Source organism: Capsaspora owczarzaki (assembly GCF_000151315.2).
Source record: "Capsaspora owczarzaki ATCC 30864 unplaced genomic scaffold supercont2.6, whole genome shotgun sequence".
In the NCBI taxonomy this organism is placed as follows: Eukaryota; class Filasterea; order Ministeriida; family Capsasporidae; genus Capsaspora; species Capsaspora owczarzaki.
The window spans coordinates 261,746-277,603 of record NW_011887297.1 but is presented as its reverse complement, the minus strand read 5'-3'; the positions used below and the strand labels follow the sequence as shown (position 1 = coordinate 277,603).

General features: G+C 52.4%; 5 protein-coding genes and 3 non-coding genes across 8 annotated transcripts; 2 read left to right on the top strand and 6 right to left on the bottom strand.

Annotated features, from left to right (window-relative positions):
• Window positions 1-124: 124 nt before the first annotated feature.
• Window positions 125-197, bottom strand: CAOG_09596. Its single transcript has one exon. It is a non-coding gene; the product is annotated as a tRNA-Val (tRNA).
• Window positions 198-213: 16 nt separating this feature from the next.
• CAOG_09591 lies at window positions 214-286 on the bottom strand. The gene has a single exon. It is a non-coding gene; the product is annotated as a tRNA-Val (tRNA).
• A 1,007-nt stretch (window positions 287-1,293) lies between these two features.
• CAOG_04062 (serologically defined colon cancer antigen 1) lies at window positions 1,294-6,486 on the top strand. The gene is made up of 15 exons (XM_004347837.2): window positions 1,294-1,358; window positions 1,761-1,932; window positions 2,034-2,159; window positions 2,321-2,537; window positions 2,630-2,719; window positions 2,817-2,905; window positions 2,988-3,115; window positions 3,211-3,475; window positions 3,573-3,733; window positions 3,813-5,067; window positions 5,167-5,481; window positions 5,584-5,715; window positions 5,806-5,961; window positions 6,061-6,214; window positions 6,291-6,486. Exons 1-15 carry the CDS (start codon window positions 1,300-1,302, stop codon window positions 6,434-6,436), a joined length of 3,465 nt encoding a protein of 1,154 aa, XP_004347887.2. The 5' UTR covers window positions 1,294-1,299; the 3' UTR covers window positions 6,437-6,486.
• A 19-nt stretch (window positions 6,487-6,505) lies between these two features.
• Window positions 6,506-8,274, bottom strand: CAOG_04061 (hypothetical protein). The gene is made up of 4 exons (XM_004347836.2): window positions 8,192-8,274; window positions 7,633-7,680; window positions 7,404-7,500; window positions 6,506-7,324 (listed from the first exon to the last, which is right to left on the bottom strand). Exons 1-4 carry the CDS (start codon window positions 8,217-8,219, stop codon window positions 6,757-6,759), a joined length of 741 nt encoding a protein of 246 aa, XP_004347886.1. The 5' UTR covers window positions 8,220-8,274; the 3' UTR covers window positions 6,506-6,756.
• Window positions 8,275-8,440: 166 nt separating this feature from the next.
• Window positions 8,441-11,139, bottom strand: CAOG_04060 (hypothetical protein). The gene is made up of 2 exons (XM_004347835.2): window positions 11,121-11,139; window positions 8,441-10,524 (listed from the first exon to the last, which is right to left on the bottom strand). Exon 2 carries the CDS (start codon window positions 10,189-10,191, stop codon window positions 8,479-8,481), a length of 1,713 nt encoding a protein of 570 aa, XP_004347885.1. The 5' UTR covers window positions 10,192-10,524; window positions 11,121-11,139; the 3' UTR covers window positions 8,441-8,478.
• A 244-nt stretch (window positions 11,140-11,383) lies between these two features.
• Window positions 11,384-12,696, bottom strand: CAOG_04059 (inorganic phosphate carrier protein). The gene is made up of 2 exons (XM_004347834.2): window positions 12,637-12,696; window positions 11,384-12,526 (listed from the first exon to the last, which is right to left on the bottom strand). Exon 2 carries the CDS (start codon window positions 12,513-12,515, stop codon window positions 11,520-11,522), a length of 996 nt encoding a protein of 331 aa, XP_004347884.2. The 5' UTR covers window positions 12,516-12,526; window positions 12,637-12,696; the 3' UTR covers window positions 11,384-11,519.
• A 1,092-nt stretch (window positions 12,697-13,788) lies between these two features.
• Window positions 13,789-15,600, top strand: CAOG_04058 (sideroflexin). Its single transcript, XM_004347833.2, has 7 exons — window positions 13,789-13,880; window positions 14,003-14,191; window positions 14,302-14,420; window positions 14,531-14,636; window positions 14,714-14,894; window positions 14,998-15,206; window positions 15,303-15,600. The coding sequence occupies exons 1-7, from the start codon at window positions 13,814-13,816 to the stop codon at window positions 15,464-15,466; spliced, it is 1,035 nt and encodes a 344-aa protein (XP_004347883.1). The 5' UTR covers window positions 13,789-13,813; the 3' UTR covers window positions 15,467-15,600.
• Window positions 15,601-15,712: 112 nt separating this feature from the next.
• CAOG_09586 lies at window positions 15,713-15,828 on the bottom strand. The gene has a single exon (XR_889829.1). It is a non-coding gene; the product is annotated as a 5S ribosomal RNA (ribosomal RNA).
• Window positions 15,829-15,858: the final 30 nt, after the last annotated feature.

Sequence of the window (15,858 nt, the reverse complement as noted above, 5' to 3'; positions counted from 1 at the left end):
CATGCACCCAAACTACAATTGCTCAAGAACAATCGCTTGTGTTATTATTGATGTGGTGATTCATGGTGCATTCACCAGAAAGCGGGGCAAAAAAAAGAAAAAAAAAAAGCTCCAGAACAAAAAATGAGCATCCAGAGTTTCGATCTCCGTACCTTGTCGGTGTTAACGACATGCTCTACCAAATGAGCTAGACGCCCTAGTTAGGGAAACGAGTGAGCATCCAGAGTTTCGATCTCCGTACCTTGTCGGTGTTAACGACATGCTCTACCAAATGAGCTAGACGCCCGTTTCGCTGAAGGCATGGGTGGGCAGTTCGCTACAGGAATTCGAAATCGCCCACTGCAACTAGCTCATGCAACTATTGGTAAATATGTGCCATAAAGCGAGATCCTGAAGGAGGGGTGAAAGGGAGTCAAGCTGAGTCGAGTCTGTCGAGCCGGCAAACGTGGCTGGTGGTTGATGTCATTGTTTGTTCTTCTTTTTCCTGCTTTTTCATTTCCTGATGTCGAGTCCGGCAGGTCTTTTCCGTCCGGCGGGTCCGGTGGCCTGTCAGGACCCGAGTTTGCGTCCGTCCAGCCGGCGAGGTTAGCCGGTGGTAGTTCATGAGGATTTAGCATATTCTGGTGTATTCGGATGCTTTTGGATAGTTGTCATTGCGCATTTTGTATCAATCAATCGACGTTACCTAGCCAGTAGCTCTAAGCCCCAACCTGTGGGAATCGGAGTCTCACATCTGGTGGTGGAGCGTCAGAGTGATCGGCGTGTTCCGAAACATGCTGTTGGTTTAGAATGGTTTACGCGAAACCAAGCGTCTGAAGAACGCAACAAGTTTGACCTGCGAATCATTTTTCCTATACACGCGTGCTTGAGCCTCAACAACAACCGTACTACACTACAAAATACCGGCATTTACATGCAAGTGAATGCAACGAGTCCAAAGCTGATCCAAACACCCTCATTCAGACCTATCAACGAACTGGACTCCATTTCCGAAGACAAACTCCATTTTGCAGTTGTTGAGGATTTCCCTTCTCCGCCAAAAAAGCTAAAAACAATAATAAATTATATTTACATGACTATCAGGTACAAATCGAAGGTGACTGACGTCCTGTATCGAGCGAGAACGCCTGCTCCGTTTGCTCAGCTGTTCTGCCGTTGTCGCACTCTCAACCAACAGTAAGCTGCCAACGATTCTGGTTCCAAACCCCGCTTCTCATTGTCTCGATGATAAAACACAACAAAACCGCATACGTATCATTCTTCAACGCTCAGACAAAGCCAGTCGTCCTTTGAATCTCGATGAAGCAGCGGTTCTCGTCTTTGGACATTATCGCGTCCATTGCGCTTCTGCGCAGTCGGTGAGTTTTGCCATCTTCGTGCCGCCTCTTCCAACCTCCCAACAGCAAGACAACCCCCAAACCAGATTCAGATGCACATGCAAATCATCATCCTCGTGTCTGTGCAAGCGCCAAAATGGAACGAGCCGCTTTGTTCAACAAGCCGCTTTCTGTTTCGTCATTCTTCCCCAAAGCCGCCTCGAGCTCTTCCCCCCCCCGCCCCTTCCACTCTGCACTGTCGCGATCGCGACTGCAGCACAACACGACAACGCCAAGCCAAGACAACACAGTCGCATGCGATGAGCGTGATGGCTGGTCTCTTGGACCAAATTCTCAGTCCAACCAGCCATGCTTGCTGCTTATGTAACACACACAACGCTCACCCCATCGAGTCCATTGTGCTGAAACACCTTGTTTGCACAGACTGATTGGTCTGCGTGTCACGAATGTCTATGACATTAACTTCAAGACCTACCTCTTCAAGCTCGCCAAGCCAGGGTTCAAAGCCATTCTGCTCGTCGAGTCTGGCATTCGTTTCCACACAACCGAGTTCGATTGGCCCAAAAACAACTCGCCATCGAACTTTGCCATGAAGGTGGGTTTATCATGGGCATCATGATTGCAATGCAAAGATCTGGCGATTGGCTGCATCTGTGAGGGCTCATGCGCATTCCGTTGTTTTCCGTTCGTTCATAGCTTCGCAAGCACCTCCGCACGCGTCGATTGAATAGCATTCGTCAAGTTGGAGCCGATCGTGTCATTGACCTTGAATTCGGATCTGGCGTCGCGGCGTACCATGTCATTGTGGAACTTTACGATCGTGTAAGTTGAACAGCATTTTGTCGTTCTGCACATCTGGTTCACCACTACTGTTATTACAGCGGTGAATCTCATATACAGTCATTCTCTTATTGCTGATCGTCACTCACCTTTCCCCGCCCCCCCGTCTATCGCTCACCTTGAACTCAATATTCCGCGCTCAGGGAAACATTATTCTGACCGACTTTGAGTACAACATCCTGTCGCTCCTGCGTGTGCGCACTGTCGAAGGCGACGAAGACGTGCGCTTTGCTGTTGGTGAAAAGTTTCCCGAGGCTGCAGTTCGTGAAGACGTCATCCCGTCCAAAGCCACGCTGCTCGCAGCGCTGCTTGCCTGCAGTCCGGCAGACCAGCTGAAAAAGTTCCTGAACAGCCAGCTTGGTAAGCTGCGAGTTTACAATAAAAAAAATACGAGTGCTGTTTGATCCATGGATGGTGCGTTGCTCTGACTTTGCTTTTGTGACGATGGTCAGCTTTCGGACCGGCGGTCGTTGAGCACTGCATTCTCAAAGCTGGACTCAAGCCTGATGGCTCTGTGAGCTCTCAGCTGCCATGCACTGCAGGTAAGCGTCGAATGATTGGTCACAGAGGCATTTGTTGAAACGCGAGTGAAACTCAAAGAATTTCTTTGGCACGGTTTTGCACGTTCGGTTTGTGCAGAGCACTCCGAGCCCATCGACAAGCTGTACGCGGAAATTCTGAACACACAACAGTTGTTGATCGATGTCGGAGCCAGTAGTGAAGTACCTGTAAGCCACCACGATTGTTGCAGCATCTTTTGTCTATTTGGGAATCTTCCTTTCTCATGGCTTTCGGCTTGCGATCTCCCAGGGCTACATTATCCAGCGAAAAGAATCTCGCGCTACTGCTGCCAACAAAAACAAGGGCGTTGGTGATGAGCAAGCGGCTGTGGCTGCTGCTCTGGCCTCTGCTTCCGGCGACGCTTCCGACATTTTTGTGTATGCACTCGTCGTCTCTCGTTTTGTCAAAATGTCGCATCTGTTCAAGTGTCTGCGCGTGTGAATCTCTTTACTCAAATACTCTTCTTTGACAGCTTTGACGAATACCACCCTTTCCTGTTCGAGCAGCACAAGGCGCGACCCGTGGTGCACTTTCCCACATTTGATCGCGCTGTGGACGAGTTCTACTCGCGCATCGAAGGCCAGCGTCTTGACATGAAGCATATCGGCGACGAGCGCAATGTTCTGAAAAAGCTCGAAAAGTTCAAGCTCGAGCAGGAGCGAAAACTCGTTGGTCTGCGAACCACTCAAGAAGAAGAGGCTCTTCGTGGCCAGCTAATTCTCGACAACCAAACCAAAGTACGTACTTCGAGAGGAGGCATCACAAGCTATCCGTTTTAATCCTCCGTGCAACCCCCCCAAAATCCCAACAAAACACTAACTTTGATCATTTCAGGTCGAACAGGCGCTCCTCGTCATTCGCAGCGCTCTCGCTCACGCTGTCGATTGGTCTGAGATCAGCGACATGGTGGAAGCTGCAAAGGAGCAAAAAGATCCAGTCGCCAGCATCATTCACAAGCTCAAGCTTGACAGTAACATCATTACTCTGATGCTCACGTAAGCGCAGCGTGGCACTGAGCTCTCGAATATTGCTTTCCCCCCGGTTTTGGTTCTCACCCCGTTTTGGAATTTGTAGAAGCCCGGACGCTGTAGAAGAAGAAGAAGACGACAACTCCGAGGACGAAGGCGCTGATCAAGCCGTTTCCTCGAAAGGCAAGGGCTCTGCGAAGGGCGGAAAGAAGGGCCATCATCAGCAGACACGCATGAAGGTTGACATCGACATCACAGCAAGCGTACACGCCAACGCAGAGTCTTACTTTTCACGCAAGAAGCAGGCCGCCGCCAAGGAGCAGCGCACGATCGATGCGTCGTCCAAGGCGCTCAAGTCTGCAGAACGCCAAACCAAGCAGCAACTCAAGCAGGTCGCCGTCAAGGCCACTGTCAACAAAGTTCGCAAGGTCTTGTGGTTTGAAAAGTTCCTGTGGTTTATCACCTCGGAGAACTACCTCGTGATTGGCGGTCGCGACATGCAGCAGAACGAGCTCCTGGTCAAGCGCCACCTGCGCAACGGAGACGCCTACGTGCACGCAGATCTCCATGGTGCCAGCAGTGTGATTGTCAAAAACCCAACCCCAGATCAGCCCGTCCCAATCCGCTCCCTGTGCGAAGCTGGCACGTTTGCCGTGTGCTACAGCTCGGCGTGGGACGCCAAGGTGATTACTAGCGCTTGGTGGGTTGCCGCCAACCAAGTCTCCAAGACTGCTCCCACCGGCGAGTATCTCACCACGGGCAGCTTTATGATCCGCGGCCGCAAGAACTTTTTGCCCCCTTCGCCGCTCATCCTTGGCTTTGGCTTCTTGTATCGACTGGACGAATCCTGCATTGCAAAGCACCTGCAAGAGCGCAAGGTCGTGTCGGAGGGCGAGGCGAGCGCCAGCGCTCCGTCACTGCAATCCGCCGAAGAGGCCGCCAACGAGCCAGAGCTGGACATGGATGTCAGCGACCACGACGACGAGGGCGACGAGGATGAAGACCCTGCTGCAAGCGATCAAAAGAACGCGACGTCCACAGCGACCCTCACGACCAGCAGCGATGGCGCGGACGAGGAGAACGAGGACGACGATGATGGCGAGGATGATCAGGCGGCCAACGATGTCGAGTTCCCAGACACCCAGATTGACGTCAAGATTGGCACGCCATCCATCCCATCCACGCCTTCGTCCATCTTGCTCGAGTCGACGGGTCCTCGATTTGGCCCTGGGCCTGTGATGGTCGGCAACAAGGACGTGAGCAAGTATCTCCTTTCGCGACCGGGCGACTTTGATGAGAACGATGCCGATGTTGGATCGACTTCGGGAGGTGGCATCAGTGGTCCCAGCGCGGATGATCGGGTAAGGTTTGATGTGTTGTCTTGGGGCTTGGGTTTGTGAATTTTTGCAAGGTTGCCAAGTTTTTCATCATCTTGGCCCCCTTTCCCCCCACCTCGACAGCCTGTGCAAAAGCGCCACTACTTGACTGCAAAGCAGCGACGGGACATGAAGAAGACTGGAGGCAAGCCGATTTCTGCCTCCGAGTCGGCCAGCCAAGCAGCAGCAGAAGCAGCAGCAGCAGCAGCTCCTGAAGTGCAAGCAGCGAGCAAGGCTGAGTCTCGCCCCACGGAAAAGCCCGCTACTGCCGCAACGACATCTACAGCTGCTGCCGCCAAACCTCTGCCGCGCGGCAAAAAGGCCAAACTGAAAAAGATCAAGGACAAGTACGGCGAACAAGACGAGGAGGAGCGCCAGCTGCGCATGGAGATTCTTGGGGTATGTGCTTTGACGAGAGCGAAGGGTACCGTTTTGCCGGGCTGTGATGCTTTGGGCATTTTTGTTCTGACTTGGGCAACTGCTCGTTTCCTTGGTCTATAGTCCGCTGGTCGAGCCGAGACGCAGGATTCCAAGAGCAAGGCGGATGCCGGCAAGAAGGCCAGCAGCTCTCACTCCTCACCGTCAACGGCTGGAAGCGCAAAGAAACCAGCAGCCCGTCAAGCCACGGCGAAGGTACAAAGAGGAAACAACAGGCATGGGGAGAGTGTTTTTGATGCACAAGGACTCACATCAACCTTTTTTTTTTTGGGTGCTTATGCACAGCCTGAATCTGCTGCTCCCGCAGTCGAGACATCTACGGCATCGGCAGGAGCTGAAGACGCGACCGCTGCGGCCGAGGAGATGGACGAGACTGAGCGTCAGGAGATTCGCCAACTGTTGGCAGAAGAGAACGTGACACTGCTTGATGAGGACGCCAAGGTAGGGCTGTTCTTTTGTTGATTGCCTCGTAAAGAAGTCCCCCCTCTTTTTCTCCTGACTCTGATGTTTGCTCTCAAAACGAATGCCCACTGAAAACAGGACAACCTGACGCTGCTCGATTCGCTCACTGGCCGTCCGTATCCCGATGACGTGATTCTTTTCGCCATCCCTGTCGTGGCGCCGTTTTCGGCATTGACCACCTATCGTCACAAGCTGAAGCTGACGCCCGGCGGTTCTGCACGCAAGGGCAAAGGTGCGCTGCCTTTTTGGATTTCGTTTATTGTCTCACTAGTGTCGTTGATTGCTGACTGGGTTTTGTGTTTGAGCAGCTGTTCGCGCGGCACTCGAGGCCTTCTTCCGCTTGCCCGACTGCACTTCCCGCGAGAAAGACTTGCTGCGAGCCTGCAAAGACACCGAGCTGATGCAAAACTTGCCCAAGAGCGCCAAGTTTGGTGCCGCGATTCTCAAAAAGTAGACCAGCGTGTTTTTTTTTATCCATATAAAGGGCATTGCGATCAAACCAACAACAAGAGAGCAAACCAACAACTAGGAAAAATGTATAATGGCTAACAACAAGGGCAAGAATTCATGCAAAACAAAAACAAATGCGGCAACTTCACATGACGAGCGTTGCAGGGTTTAGATTCCACAGAATCCAAACACACACAAAAGACACATCAGTATATACAGACATACATCCGTGCCAATCAACCGGCTCTACCGGTTCCAGGTCAAGATGGAAAAACAGTGGCTCCTTCAGCAAAAAACAAACGAGTAGTTCAGTTGAAGAGATACTCAGTAGTAGTAGCGCCCGCCGTAGCGCCCGCCGTAGCCGTAGTGATGGTGGTGGTGGCGACCCGATCCCAGGAACACGACGTTGGTCGTGCTGTACGGATCGTAGTACGGATCGACATACGTCACAGTTGGCGTCGTCACGTACGTGGTGGTTGTGGTCGGCGGCGCAATGTACGTCGTTGTGGTGGGCGTAATGTATGTGGTCGTGGTGGTCGGCGGTTGTTGGTAGTACACTGGCTGCGCGGGAATGACTGGAGGGGGCGGCGCAGCGTAGCCGGCGTTCGGGTAGTAGTAGGTGGTGGTGGTGGTTGTGCCGGGAGCAGCATACTGCTGGGGAGCAGCATACTGTTGAGGGGCGAGCCTGCCGTTCAGCGTAAAGATGAGGTTCAGGCGAACCGTGCCGGCCGTCTTGCCGTTGTGACGGAACAGGCCGAACGAGCGGTCGACGGCGCCCGTGCGGAAGACCTCGTCCAGCGAAATGTCGGTACCGCCCACAACGTCGTCGGCGGTCACTGTATCTTGGTCAAAAACCTCAACGCGCAGGACTGTGACGTTTTCCTCGATCGAGCTGACATAGTTTCAAGCAACAAAGGAGCAGAGATGAGTGCCGAGCAAGCCAAAGACAAAGAGGAAGCAAAAGAACTTACAGCTGCAGGGTTTGGTTCCAGATGGGATTTCGACCGCCATTGAAGTGTGTGGCAGTGCGGAGGCGTTGTCGACCGCATGACAAGACGCAGTAAGGGTCTGTTGAGCAAGCATCAGCATCAGCAGCAGCAGCAGCAGCAGCAGTGGCAGGAGTAGAGTGAGAGGACAAAGCCCGACAAAAAAAAAAAAGAAAAAAAAAACAAGGTTTAAAAATCAGACAAAAAAACTTACCCATCTTGGTGAAGATGTCCATGTCTTTGAGATTGGAGCCAGTGCCCACTGCAAGCAAAAACGAGCAAGCAAAACAAATGAAATATGAGAAACAAAGTGACAGCCGACAAAACGACAAAACGACAGAGGGAAAGACGAAGAACGACCGAAGGCGAAACAAGAAATAAAAAAAAGGACAAGTTTTATTGTTGGATTGCTTTTTGACTTTGCTCTTCCTTCGCCTTGACGACCCACTGCTGCCCGCTTGCTGAACACTGTGACTGTGCATCTCAACACGCACACACACATACACACACAGACGAAGGGGGGAGAGAGAGAGAGAGTCGCTGAGGGCAAAGTGGACGAGAATAGCCGCTGCTCGATGCCGTCATGTCTGCGTCATCATCGCACCCAAGCAAACCCCCCTCGTTCACGCTTTCTCCCACTCTTTCACGTCACACGCCCCGGGCAGTTCGACTTGCACAGGCAAACACAAAACACAGACAAGAACAAGGAGCAGCGGGCAGACCACCAGCCCCAACCGAGAGAGAATCGAATCCAAAGCGCCAAAGTGACGTACCAAACACGTCAAGAACTCCGCGCACCATGATGCTTGAAAAAAAAAAAAAAAAATAAACTCAGAAATTGATAATAAAAATGAAGAGTGAACACCAATTGAAAACGGAAAAACGGAAAAATCAAAACGAGGTGTTGGTATTGGTACAGCTCTGGGCTTGGACAAGAGCAACAAAAATAAAAATCACTTCTTTGAACATGAAACAATCGCGTTAACAAATCATAAATAAAAAAAAAAAAAAAAAGAAAGAAAGGGGCCTTAACTTAACAAGAAAGAGAGAAAAACAAACTTCACTTTTTGGTGCGCGACGACGATTGGGACGTCGGAGCAGGGGTGGGAGGGACAGTGCGCGACTGGGCAGCTTGCTGTTGCAGCGTGCTCAAGTCGCCGGAGAAACAGCCCTTCAGCAGGGGCATGAGGACCTTGCGCGAGGCGCGAAGGTTGCTCTGGGTGAAGGTGACAATGCGCGCCTCGCCGCTCAGACCGGGGACGTTCACCTTGGTCAGCTCAAAGTCGACAATGCCGTTGCGGAAGAGGTGCGAAACGACGCGCTTGAGGGACTTTTTGTCGGCAGTGTAGATGGTGAGCTGCCTCGAAAAGTCGGGCGCAAAGAACGAGTTCATGACGGCCAGCACCTTGAGGTTGCGGAGAGTGGCAAAGCGCACAATGGCACGGGCGTAGGAGCGGTCGCGCTGCATCAGCTCGCGAACAGACATGGAGATGGAGCTGATGCCGATCGCCGTGTTGGTTGAGCGGTCCTCCTTGTAGTCACGGCGGAGCAGTTCATCGCTGGTGAGGGCGGCGTGGTTGAACTTTTCGCGACGCAAGTCGGCAAACAGCTGGCCGCGGGCCACAAACGAGCTGGCGGAGCCGATCAGCGCATGCGCGGCGTCCAAATCTCGCTGCGTGGTCTTGCCCTTGACCGTGTCCAGGTTGACCGTGTCGACCAGGATTGTGCCAAGCAGGAGCGCGGCAACGTGGGCGTCCAGCACGGTGGCCTTGAGTTCGGGCGAGGCAAGGATGCGCTCAGTCATCAGCGTGGAGCACGAGCCGACCAAGTCCACCTGCCGATCGGCAATGCCAGCATGGTGGCCGTCGTCCGAGTGGTGGTCGAGAATGCGGACCACGGACGAGCCAAAGCTGGCTTGCTCGGGCGCCAGCATGTTGTGGTCGACCAGAGTCACTTGCAGGAGGCCGCGAGCGTTGATGACATTGGCGTCAAAGTCGTCGACAAAGACGAGCATCTCGGGTGTCAGGCCAATCTTGGCAAACATGTACGCCACCTCTGTGCGCAAGCGATAGTCTTGGCGGGGAATGTTCATCATGGGGACAATCAGCGTGTTGTTTTGGATGATGGGGAGGCTGCTGTTGTCGGCGTGGTGGTGTGCTGCGCTCGTGAAGGCGTGAATGATGGAGGTGGCCATGGAGTCGAGATCCGAGGCCTGGTTGCCCATCACAACATGCAGCTTTTGCCGGGCAGACAGAGTGGTTGCCTTGAGCGGATGGAACATGTCGTACAGCGCCTTGCGCGAGCGTTGCAGGTAGGCCTTGAGGCGCTCGATGGCGGGCTTTGACGGCACCGCGAAAGTGGATGGCTCGGCGGTGGTGGTCTCCGGGGCGGTGCTCTGCGCTGTTGGGGTGGGCAGCTGAGAGAGGGACACGATTTCCAGTGTCGTCGGCACCAGCTGCTCGACCTGGTTGTGGGTTGCAGCAGCAAACGCCGCATCGACTTGTCGCCGAGTGAAGGCCGGCGAATGTTGTGGCTGGATGTGCACGGCGTGTCCAAAGTGTGGGCGCGCGCTTGGTGCTGAAATCACGACAACGACTGCAGCAAACAGCACGAAAAAGACGAGGGCTTGGCCGCCAGCACGTAGACAGCTTCGCACAAATGCTGGTTCCTTGCCCAGCTTGGATCGTGACACGGGTGCAGCGTGGCAGTCTTCTTGAGCGTCAAAGCCCACGGTTGCGTCTGGCGCAGGGCCGTCCACAACTGAGGTTGTCATCTTTCCACGACTGCTCGAAAAAATAAACAATGGAGCAGTGTTGTTGTGCGAGTGGTGGAGACTGACGCGATTCTTTGCACAGTTGCCGTGCAGCCTGTGTGTTCACAAATCGGCAAACTCGGAAATTGACAGCTTGCCCGAACTGGTTTGAGACAGTACTTTCGCCAATCCAATCAAAACAGAATCGGATGGAAGACGAGTCTGGACGGGTGCGTAGGTTTCAAAAAAAAAAAAAGCGGAGTGACCGTGTTTTTCTCAGACTTTGCACACTTTTTTGTGAAAAGCACGGCGATCAGCTTTTTTGTTTGGCTGTTTTTTTGTTTTTTTTTTCGTCTGTGAGGCAAATTTAGTGAACATCCAACAGAGCCAGAATGGTGAGCACTACAATGAAGGTGACAAATCCAAATACATTGAAGGTGACACTCATGGAGTGAGTGTGCATTGGGATTGGACATCGGCACTTGGACCAATCACTGCGTGCGGTTTTAGCACGATGCGCCTTTTTTTGCGCCTTTTTTTTTTTTTTTTTTTTTTGGCTGCTGCTGTTGTTGTTGTTGTTGTGATTGCAGACATGGCTTTGAATGGCTGAAAGAGGAAGGTGGAGAAACAGAGGATGAAGCAGGGGGGGGGGGAAGGGGACAAAGTGAGACGGGAAGAAAGAAAGACGGTCGATTGGAAGCATGAGGTAGGAAGAAGAACCAAAAAAAAAAGAAAAGAAAAAAAAAACCGATCGGATCGAAGAAGTCCGACTTGTTTCCCCCTCCCTTGCTGCCTGGAGATGCACAGTGGCACAAGGCGCATATCGATGCTGCTGGTGGTGGAAGAGCACGGGAGACGCGTGGTGGTGGGGGGGGGACTGGTGGAGAGATTCGGAGACAGGAAGGCAAATTGAACAGCTCGCACGAGCCGCGGTTTAATGCAAAACTCACTCAAACGTCAACTGCAAAATACAAAACAGAAGAGTGAGTTGGCTTGAAACTAGGAAAAATGAAGAAAGCAGAGCAACAGCTTTAGAACCAACACCAGAGAGGAAGAAGAGAGAGCAAATGGAAGAGGGACAGTAGCAGCAAATGTCGTGATCAAAATTTTGCTCAATTCTTGAGTCCGATTTTTAATGGATTTAGTAGTTGATCAGGATCGCAACTTGCCCTTGCCCTCTTCTTGCCCTCATTCAAAACGAAACCACGATGGATGGGAGGAAAAAACAAACTAGCGATTGAAAAACAACACACGGCATGCAGCAGCAGTCGAGAACAAAACCACAGCATGCACGCAGCAGCACAAATAGCCGCCTACAAGCGAAGGCACACACTGTACTGGAACTTGCTTTACTGAGCGGCAAGCTTCTTCTTGAGGGACTCGGGCATTTGCGGCGGAGGGGGGCGGGGGAGGCCAGCGGCGACCTTGAAACCGTCGTAGATGAACCACTGAAGACCAGTGAGGGTGCCGACCATGATGATACGGGCGACAAGACCCTTCCAGAGACCAGCCCAGCCGAGCTGCTTGGCAACCTGGAGAGCGGTGGAGCCCTTGCTGGCGTTGAGCTTGGAGACGACGGAATCAGCGGGGTGGGAGACGACGGCGCAGAAGACACCGGCAATGTAACCAGCAGAGAAGGTGACGGCGAGCTGCTCGGACTTGGTGCAGTCAGCGCGGGGCTTGGGGACGACATACTGGTAGAGGAGCTCAACGGTGCGCTCGAAAGCGGCAAACTTCATCATGGTGTAGGGGATCTGACGGCCCCAGAGAGGGGTGATGCCCTTGTACGCGCCAGAGATGCCCTCCTCGCGGATGAGCTTGGGAAGACCCTCACGGAGGTTGTTGGCCCAGCCGGGCTGGGTCTGGATGCGGACCTTGGTGGCTTCGAAGGGGCAGAGGGCGAGATCGGCAAAGAATTCAGCGGAAGCGGAGGAAGCAAGGTAGAGGGAGGTGCGGTACAGGTAGGCGTTCTCTTCGCCGAGGGCGTTGCCGTAAATGTTCTTGAAAAGCTCATAGAAGCCAAACTTGCCAACACCCTGGAGCGAGTAGCCAATGAAGGTGGGTGCCCAGCCCTTAGCGAGGCCGCGGAGACCCTCCTCCTTGATGGTGAGGCTGAAGCCAGAGCCGATCGACTTGTACTTGACGGGGTCGACCTGCATGCGGCACTTGACGAGATCGAGGGGGACGACAAAGGTGTGGGTCAGACCGCAGCTAAGCATGCCACCGACGGCGCAGAGCTGGTAGTACTTGGCCGAGCCAAACTCGCACGAGTAGCCAGACTCGGCGGCGGCGGGGGCCATAGTGAACTTGCGGGCAGAGGGAAGACCAAAGAGGGAAGCAGACATGGTTTTCTTTTCTGTCGTAGAAACAAACCAAACAAAACAAAAAGCAAGGACGAGGAAAGTGAGCTGCATGCAGGTTTTTCAGCAAAAGCATGATTGACGAGTGTTGTTTGGCGTCACTTGCTTGAGTTTGAACTTTTTGTTTAAAAGAAATAAAATGACGAGTGAGTTTGATGACAAGAGCAAAAGAAGCGGAAAAAACAACAAGCAGAAGGAAAAAAAAAAAAAAAAGGGAAAAAGACCAAAATTGTGGCCATTATTCAATAAAACCGAAAAAAAAAAATAAAAAAAATCAAAAAAGAAAAATCAAAAGAGTGCTTTCTGAGGCGGGTTGACAAGAATACTCTCCCCATGAAGCACAAAAAGGCAAAAGAGCGGACTGCGTCATTGTCCTTCCACACCGTAGTGCGTCTGCCATTCACTTGCCGCCGCGATTGAACAGCGAGAAGAGTTTGCCGCACGTGAAAATAAAAAATAAAAGGTTTTTTCCCGCTTTTTCACCTCGATGATCGCTGCTTGTCGTTGGGAGGCGCAGGGACTCGTGCACCCCACACTACACCCTGCACGCGCCCTCCCATTGATGCAACAGCGCTGGAGTCCACGCAAAGCACACCGAACAAAAGGACCAGCGAAGCCAGCCGAAACGAAAGCAACTGACGATCGGCACGATCTCGCTTTTTTTTTTTCCCCTGTTTTGAACGTCTTGGCTTTGGGGTTTTTCGGTTTTCAGCTTCTGCTTCTTGCTCGACTGTCGCGGCCGCTGCGATGACTGCGAGCACCCTGCACTACCAACGCATGCCAAAGTGTCCGCTTCAGACTGCGATACGGCGGCAACTTCCCCGAACAAGCAGCAGCCGAAACCAAAAAAAAAAAAAAAAAAAAAAAAAAAAAAAAAAGGAAAAAAAAAGTCGGTTAAAACCATCCACGTGCGAGATTGAAGCCGATGGTTGCGCACAACGACAGCACAACCACCGCCAAACTGCTGCTGTTCGAATGGGAGCTGATTAGGGCTGGAAGACGAAGGGCGTCGGGGGGCGGAGGGGGAGGGAAAGGAAGGGGAACAGGAGAAGGAAGCGTATTGGACTGAGAGAATTGCAATAGAAACTACACACACAAGAAGGAAGAATGATCTCGTTTCGAATCAATTCGAAGCCGATTGCATTGGGTCGCGGCGCAAATTCATCATTAGCAAGGACGACGCTTCGACACTTTCAACAACAACATAATTCAGCATAAGGCAGAAAGGCGGATTTGTCAATAGGACAGTCTTGACAATTGCGTTATCAAAATCAGGGTGTGCCATGAGCAGCAGCAGTCAAGCAACGAGTCCATCGCCGCTGGCCAACACAGTGCCACGCATCGATCTTTGTAAGAACAAGTGGCAGAGCTAGAGCAGATAGGATGGCCGATGATTGGATCGAGGTTGGGTTGAGGTTGGGATTTTGGGACACAACTGACATACACGCGTTTTTGGTTGTTATCGCGCTCAGCCAAGCCGAGATACTCGCAGGATACGTACTGGGGTCGCGTGCGGCACTTTGTTGAGCTGACCGACCCGCGAACGCTGCTGGCGTCGACGGCTGAGCTGCAGAGCGCGGCCGAGCTCGTGCGCACGTACCGTGAAGGAAAGCCGGTTGCCGCTACCACCACTGTGGACGATCTGTGGCGCGCCAAGCAATGTAAAACGACCCCGCTGCATTGCTTGTGAAGAGCAGCAAGATGGCTGTGTGTATTGCTCGAGTACACCGCAACCGACGGCTGATGCTTTGTCTCGCTTTAACTTTGGCAGTGGTGGACGCAAGCATTCACCCAGACACTCAGAAACCAATTCTGCTGCCATTCCGCATGGCCAGCTTTGTCCCAACCAATCTGATTGTGACTACTGGTCTTCTGATTCCGAATGCCACTGTATGAGCTGTTCGTTAGTGACATTCCGACGCGTACAATCTTTTTGTGTGAGTTTGTGTTTCTCACCGTTCGGACAATACATGTATTGTCTGTTCATGCCATTTCACCAGGTTGCACAAACCATCTTTTGGCAATGGACCAACCAGAGCATCAACGTTGCTTTCAACTATTGCAACGCAAACAAGACCACCCCGATGACCAACGCTGAAATGGGAGGTATGCATGCATTCGTGGCTTTGGCGTGGCTTTGCACTTGCTGACTCGCTCTATGATTTTGCATGTGACTTATTCAGGGGCCTATGCCGCTGCCACCGCGACTTCGTGTGCCGTCGCTCTGTCACTCAAAAAAGTTGTGCAGAATTCGGCCAAATTCTCCCCGGTTGTCGCTTCGACCATTCGACTCTTCATTCCATACACTGCAGTCGCGCTGGCAGGTGCCGTCAACGTGTTTTTGATGCGTTCCAAGGAGCTACGGTAATAGTCAGGCTGCTTTGATCGGGTGCTTTCGCTGTTTGAAAACAATGCGTCCGAGTTCTGTCCTCAATATTCGCTTCGCCACCTCCTTGAGTGCTTTTAGGTCTGGAATCACAGTGTTTGACGAAAGTGGCAACGAACATGGAACCTCGCCTGCAGCTGGGTTCCGAGCCGTGTCTCAAGTCGCCGTCTCGCGCATGGCCACCGCTCTGCCTTCGTTGACTCTTCCTCCGCTGTTGTTGGCGCTCATCAACCGCTATTCGAACAACCTTCTCGAGCGCAGGCCCCGCTTGGTGCTACCCGTCAATCTCGGTAAAAATGCACGAGGGTTGTCGAGTTTGTTTGGATGCCTTTTCAGCTTCTTGCTAACTCGTCGCGACAATGCCGCTTGTTTCACATTTTCTGCAGCGCTCATTTCGTGTGTTGGACTGACAACACTTCCTTTTGCCATCGCGCTCTTCCCGCAACGTGCTTCCGTCGATGCCGCGCAGTTGGAGCCAGAATTCCGCAACAAAATCAACCCAACCACTGGCCAACCGGTGCACCAGTTTATCTACAATCGCGGGTTGTAGTTTGCTTGTGTTCCTGGGTGAACCAGGCTTTCTTCCGCTCTTCCTTGATATCCTGAAGAGCGTTGACGGATGTCTGTTTTACCGACGTTGCCATCGTTCATTCATTCATGTTTGCCATAAAAAGGTCAACGCTGCAATATTTCTCTTGCAACAACTGTATTCCGTCAGGTGGGGGAAGAAGGGTGAAGCACCGAAGAGAAGGCCAAAAAGGAAAAAAAAAAAGTGGCAAAACAAAAAAAAAACGAAGAGTTACAACAAGCAGTATTCCCGCGTGGTCTCCCACCGCAGTACTAACTACTCTCATGGTGGTTTAACTTCGCAGAGCGGAACGGGATGCGGTGCATTCCACCAGATATGGCCGTAACTGAAGTATGCAAGAGGGCAATCTCACC